A 6,943-nucleotide genomic window follows, 5' to 3' on the forward strand; every position below is an offset into this window, starting at 1 on the left:
TCACCTCTTCTTTTCTCTTCCTATCAAAATAGCAATCTAAACACTCTTTCTAAGCTGTTTGAAGTAGGTTAAGCATATTAGTACACATTAGTGGGTAATACCCTTTTAACTGTTCAAATTCAGAGAAGACTGTGCTTAGTGTTTTGTGTCTTGTTTTTGTCAGTCCCAAGAATAATCCCTAAGTGTAACTTTTAATTTATTTTCAAATAATTTTTGTTGGTATATTTTGTTTATGCAGTACATTGTAGTGTCTGCATTTCACCAGATTCAGTGTCTGAATTCTTTTTTAATTTATCCACCTTATCCCCTCCCCCTCCTTTTGTTTCTCTGAATTACTTTTAAACAGATGCGCTCAGGTCAGCTTTCCCGCAAGCTGTGGGGATCAAGCAAACGGCTCAGCCAGATTTCATCAGGAGAGACTGAATATAACACTCAAGATTCCAAGTGATTGCTGCTTCTACATTCTCTCATGGATTCCAGAAAAATGTTTAATCTTTTGGTCACTTTAGATGTATAAGTATGTAATTAGGGCTTTGATTCTGAAGCCCTTTGATTCTTGTGGATGAAGAAGCTATGGTAGAGCTACAGTAGTAAGCATATGTACTCATGCAAGTTAGCCTGCTTGCATATTTGTCCTTAACTGTGTTGACTTCTTCACAGCAAAATCCCTCTGTCAACAGCTGCTAAAACTGTGTTTTGGGAGGACTAAAAAAGCCCTGAACAGTCCCCCCACAAGTCTTCAAACCCCAGATTACTAATTGAATTCAAGATAAGTAGCATTTGATGTAAAGCTGAGTAGGGCCAGATGCTCCTTGATAACAAGGTATTTGGCTTTGCTTTGACAGCACTGTTGTTTCCCAGTAAATTAAAACTCTGGTAGTTGTAATGGTTGGATTCAGAATTGAATAGATGATGGTTACGACCTTCTCAATACATTTGTTAGCCTAATGAACTTTATTACAGTTTGTGCAAATGGCTATTGCTCTCTCCTTTTGTGTAGTTCCAATTTTAGGCTGTTCTGCAAGGAACATCTGTGTTGCACTACTTTATCAGAAATTGTTTTAAGTACAGACATGAATAACTTCAAAGGAGTTGGAGGTGGTGAAGGAGCTGAAGGAGGTAGGAAATATTACTGCTGAAAATTGTTTATATTGTTAAGTAAACTTAGACATACACCAAGAAATCTCATTATATATTTAAGATCTTGCAGAAATATCCAGGAAGACTCATTATCTAGATTGGTCAAATATCAATCTGCTTCATTAGTAAGGCAACTTCTGCAAACAAATGATAAATTTCCCCTGCAGAATCATTATGCAACATTGCAGCACAATTCAATTAAAAATAGCACCTGTTTGTTTCTTGGCTTCGTGTTCACCAAACCAGTTGTTAGCCATATTTTTTTTTCTGTAAAATAAACAGGGAAAAACAGTTGATATATCCATTTTCAAAATGCATTTAAGACCTGGTAAAAGAAAATATCAGGTCATTATGTGTGATCTATCAGATTGCTGAATATGTTTTGGAGAAGCCATTACTGATTGGTTTTTTTTTTAGTTTAGCAATACATGATGATAGAAGGGTGTGCATTTTCCTATCAATCTGATATTTTTCTAATGATACTGATTGAAATTATAAACCCTATACTGTTAGAAAAGCTGGGTGCTGAGGGAAGAATATGAATTTCCAGATCGGTGTGCGAAGGTGTGTGTGTATGTGTATATATGTGTGTGTGTGTATATATGTAAATTCATGTATGTATTAAAAGAAGAAAATCCCTTGGGGTGAAGGGAGCACGGAGCACAGATACAAGGCAGGTGTGATTGTTAGTTAATATGTGCCCTTTTGGGTCCCCCTTTCTTCCCTGTACCATCACTTTTCTTGTTATTTTTTTATTTATTTATTTAAATGAATGTGTGTTGTATATCTCATAAATGTTATCAGACATTCCCTGTGGCTGGGGAGTTGTTGAACTACCTGAGGAACATAATGTATAAACTCATTTCATTAACTTTAAGCACAATATTTATTGACTTTATAGACATAATAATATCTCCTTACCCTGCTAAAGGATAATCTTTACAAGTTGTGTTAGTCTCATTCAAACTGATTTCTCCTCCTCACTTTCTTTATTGGAAAAAAAAAATCCCTCTTGATGACTGATTGTAAAGTAAGCTGTGTTGCATTTTCTTAACTTTTGTAAATGAAATAATAAATCAGATTAGTGAACAAGTGGGTCTATGCATAGTTGCAATATTCTGCCTAATCACTGTGACAGACTGGATTGTCTGGAAAGTTAAGAGAAAATAAGAATAATTTTCCTGAGTCGCTTGCCAAGAGAAGATTAAGCTTCCAAAAGTAGATTGGTGTGGGTTTTTTTCATGTATGTAAAAAAATGTAAATTAACCCACATCGCATATTTTCAATTAAGCTATAGAGAAGTGAAAAATACTATTTTTCATCAATTACCTATCCAGTAAGAATACTAAGGATACTGTGGAAGTATTAAGTTTGTTCATGAGAATGTGAAGTATGTTTGTCCATGATGATTTCATGAAGAAGGGATTTCAGGGGAGCTCTTTCTAGAGTAGTTTAATAGTATTTCAGCTCAGAATGTGAGATCTTTCTGTCTTACGGGAGGTTGAAAATACTCAGTTGGGGCATTGAATTGACGGCTTTTGTAGGTATGCATTAATGTTGTGCTTAAATGCATAGACAAGGCTAAGTGTTTATTTGGGGGGGGAAGGGGGCAGGAAATTACCATGTTTTAGGCTATGAGAATGAAGTGGAAAAAGGGAGAGATGTGGCTTATGTAGTATTTGGTGGGAGCACAGTTTGCTTCTTGTCACTTGCACAGAGGGGTTTGTATACACATTTTAAAACACCCTATTGTGGGTTAGATATGTTTATACAACAGCTGAATTAACATTTTTCAATATTAAAGAATAATGAATACAGTGTGTCCGTTTAAGTAAAATATAATGTTGTAATAGTTGAAATTATTTATGATTAAGACCTTTGACATTTGAATACCATAATTTCAGTGCATCACAAGCACTGGGTGATCATCACAAATACCTTGGACAGGTTTAAATGTGGACAGTTCATAGGCTTTTAAACTCAAGGCTGGTTTGTGCTCAGTACAAAGCAGCAGCAGCAGAAGAATGAGGAGGGGGCAGGTGAGCTCTGAGCTGCTCCTTTTGCCTCAGGTAGAATGGCAACATCCATGGCCTTTGGATCTGAGATCTGGTCCTTAGGGGTGGGAGGTGTACACCATTACAGCTTGGCATCCTTACCAGAGGCCATCTGGAAGGACCTCCGTGGCTGTGAAGGTCTGCACTTTGCCTTTGTTTAAAACCAGCTTTAAATAAAAGAGTCGTTAAGTGTGAGCATTAGCTGGTATGTTGTTTCTTTTAGGTTTAACTTATTTGCATAAAAAGTAGACAATAATGTTTAAAAATAGAAAATAATTCTTCTGATCAGCTGTTTAGTCAGTTGACTTGAAGCCTGTTATGCACTGTGAATTGGTGAACTGACTTTCATAATTCTTTGATTTCCTCCAGTCAGTAAAGCTTAGGATCCCATTTTGTTTTTCAGGTAGTATTGGTGAAATAAGATTCTCATTTGGCTTTGTTCTAAGGTTTTTTAAGTGTAAAAAGTCAAGTTTTGAGATTACAGGATTCCAGTGAAGAATTTAGAACAAACAAGTCTTAAGTGAAATTTATTTCACAGCACTACATTTGTCAAGATCTTCTTTGTGATATCTTCACATGTTTGATTTTTGGAACAACTCTAATAATATTTATCAAAGTTTAACATATGCTTACCTTTGAAGATGAGTAAGTTGGAGTGTAAATATATATATATCTAAAAGAAACTGAAAACTGACCTAATTTTCATACCTGTATATAGATGAGATTAAGTAGTTAGCAGTATTAACTTCTTCGTAACACAGTTTTGAACTTGCGTACCAAAGGATATTTAGAAGACATGTCTCCTTTATTTCAATTAGAAGGTTTGTTAAATTTCTCTAAATCAATTTACTTATAATTATTGATAGTATTTTTAGTTGTCTTTTTAGCTAGAGTGAAGAATCCCATCTAGTCTTTGCTGGGTTTGAACTATACAAGCATACAGAAAGTGAAATGCTCTTCAAGTTAGCATCTGACTGAGGCAGATTTTTCTGTAACCAATATACTTATCCATTACTTGCTCATAGAATATCTAGAAACCACATCTTCTATCATCCATATACCTTAGCAGCACAACATAATAATCCCAGTCCTGAAGTAACTGCATTTGTCCTGATGGTTAAGACACATCGTGGAAATTAGGTGTTCTTAGGAAAATAATTGTTTGATATTAAAAAGAGTAAAAAAAGAAAAAAACTAAACCAACAAAACTACCCCCAACTCTCACAACTTCCCCTCAAAAATAACCAAACTCACCCACATCCATATTACAATTGTTTTGCTAATCTGCAACATTGACATAAACAAGGTTTTTCCCCTATGGCATGTCTTAGATCATGTATATTATCCCAAAACAGGTGTATCAGTCTTCACAGGCTTTAAATGGCCAAGTCAATTGGCTGTCTTATAAGGATTCCCTTGAAAGTTGTATTTCTTTGTCCTTTAAATGAGTGCAAAGAACTAAAGGAAAAATTCTTTAAATAGTCCTGCAAGAATGATAAATTTATTTTTGTAATGCACAGATTTGGTAACTCCTGCTTTAGTCAATGGGAGCTGTATACCTCACTTCCCTAAACCATGTCTTCCTCTTCCATGTTTCCTTTGCAAACCTTTTCCAATCTTAATTATCAAAATCATTAGAAAAGGTAAGTAAAGGAACCAAATGCTGCACAAAGCTTTTACTGTGTATGTGTGATTAGTTGAAAATGTGTATCTATATACAGATTATAGAATGGTAGGGAGCTTTAGAGCCAGAAGGGGTGTAGAGATGTTGACCTCCTTCTGCTCCTGTATTGAGAGTCTCTGTAGACACATGCTCTGTATTGTCACCTGAAACATTCCTGTCTTCCACTGCTAAAGGCACCTTGCTGACTATGGTAAATGCTGAGCTGAGGTGCTGTGAATATTTTTTTTTCCCTTTCAAAGAATTAAAAAAAAAGCGTGCACATTAAATGCATACCCTAAAGTGAGCCTAGGGCCTGATCTAATAAATACTGTTATGTGAAAGCACTACACAGAGTTGTATTTATTTGAATGGAAATTCAAGCATGTGCTTCAGTGCTTTCTAGGTATTTTTATGCTTTCTGGCTTAAAAGCTGTGTTGATTTTGGCTGCAAACATGACACTTGTTGGTAGTGTCCTTTTGGGGAGAGCAAGTTTCCATGGTATCATATACATGTGGGTTCATTGTATGCCAATGTTAGAGTCAACTGAAGTGTTTGGAAGATGTCTTTCATTCCAAGGAGCCAATCTTATTATTACTAAATTGCCCTTGTAAGCACATACTTTTGAAGGAAGTTTTCTAAGAAGCTACTGCATTAAAAAAAGAAAATTAAATTTGGTAAAATGCTATTGTTCCCTTCTTCAGTGTTATGGAGATCAGATGCCTGAATGTAAAAATTCTTGAGTGGCACCATAGCATGCTCTGCATTTCAGTTGAGTTCCATTCACCTTACTGCAATCTTGAACACCCCATAAGTGAGGAACTGCTTGCAGTGTTTAGTCCAAGGTAGCCTTTGTTCAGTTTTAACTCACCTTTTTGCTGTGCATCTGTGGAAGAAGACTGGTGTGTCTTTCTTTTAGTTAACATTTACCTATGTGGCCCAAATAAAATAGGTGTTTCACTTATTTTCAATAGAGTTCCTTCAGTGTGTGCGCTTCCTAGTTTTGTCCAGTGGACTTGAGAAATTTGGCAGGTATTTCCAGAGTTCAGATCTATGCTTATACTCAGCACAGACATAATTTCATCACACATCTTCTGTCCCAGAAGCATGATTGTCAGTATAGATTATGGTTTAAAGCTGCTAAGGTGTTTTGAGATTGGAATATAAAACATCCAGCCATGTATATCATAGATTTAACTGAACTTGGAGGCTACTTGTTTATTTAGCTTCCTATCTAGTCAGTATTTTCCTCTCAAGGGAGCCATATTTTTTGCCTTGAAATAGCTTTAAAATAAACTTAAGTCTTGCACCTGACAGTACTACTTTAGTCATATGCAGCAGTTAGATGTTTCTTAAAGAACGCCATGGGGGGAAAAAGCATTTAAGAAAAGCTTGCAGTACATATTCTGATTCTGCAGGAGCAACTTAGGACGAGATTAGAGAAATTGTGCATGTGAGACTTACCTCCCTTTGGTCAGTGTTTTGATGGAAGCTGTGATGCTACTCAGTTTGCCTGATGAATTTTTACTGAAGCTAATCAGGGGTGGAAGCAAAGGCCTTACAGCAAAGTTAACCATATCTTCTGATAATTCTTACATATTGTGCAATTATGTGATTACAAATGGATCTTTAAATGCCAAAAAATGCCTTTTCAGAGTTAAATGTTAGGTCTGAGAAGTGTTGGAAATAGCTACTTTCAGAAATGAGCCTTCAGGCACTATAATGAACTTGCTGTCTTCTGTGCAATATCTTTTTCCCTCTGGGTGCTTTAAGAGTATACTTTGTCTTACTTTGTTTTGATCAATATGTTTTAAGAGTGTGTATATTGGCTAATGATGGATTTCTTTCCTGTACAGCATGGTGGAAGATGTTTTAAAATTTTGCACTTTTCTAGGATTTGCAAGTTTGTAACCTGAAAATTTTTAACATGCACACTTTTGTACATAATTAGCATTGTATATATTTAACATGAGTCTGAAGCAAATAAAAGTAATTGAATGCATAACTTCTTCCTTTATTAATAGCACAAAAATTAAACTAAGTGTGGGAGTACACTGAATGAACAGTTCTTTTATGTAGCAGGTAAGA

At 35.5% G+C, this 6,943-nt stretch overlaps 1 protein-coding gene across 4 annotated transcripts in view; it reads left to right on the plus strand.

The window, feature by feature from the left end:
- Positions 1-6,857, plus strand: part of NBEAL1 (neurobeachin like 1) — an 80,496-nt gene extending 73,639 nt beyond the window's left edge. For all 4 annotated transcript variants that reach the window (XM_041473355.1, XM_041473356.1, XM_041473352.1 and 1 more), the window contains one exon: positions 347-6,857. In XM_041473355.1, the coding sequence (XP_041329289.1) occupies positions 347-448 (102 nt within the window). In that variant the 3' untranslated portion in view covers positions 449-6,857. The remainder of the gene's footprint in view (positions 1-346) is intronic.
- The last annotated feature ends 86 nt before the right edge of the window (positions 6,858-6,943 follow it).

Source organism: Pyrgilauda ruficollis, unplaced genomic scaffold (genome assembly GCF_017590135.1).
Source record: "Pyrgilauda ruficollis isolate IOZ18807 unplaced genomic scaffold, ASM1759013v1 scaffold3, whole genome shotgun sequence".
NCBI lineage: Eukaryota > Metazoa > Chordata > Aves > Passeriformes > Passeridae > Pyrgilauda > Pyrgilauda ruficollis.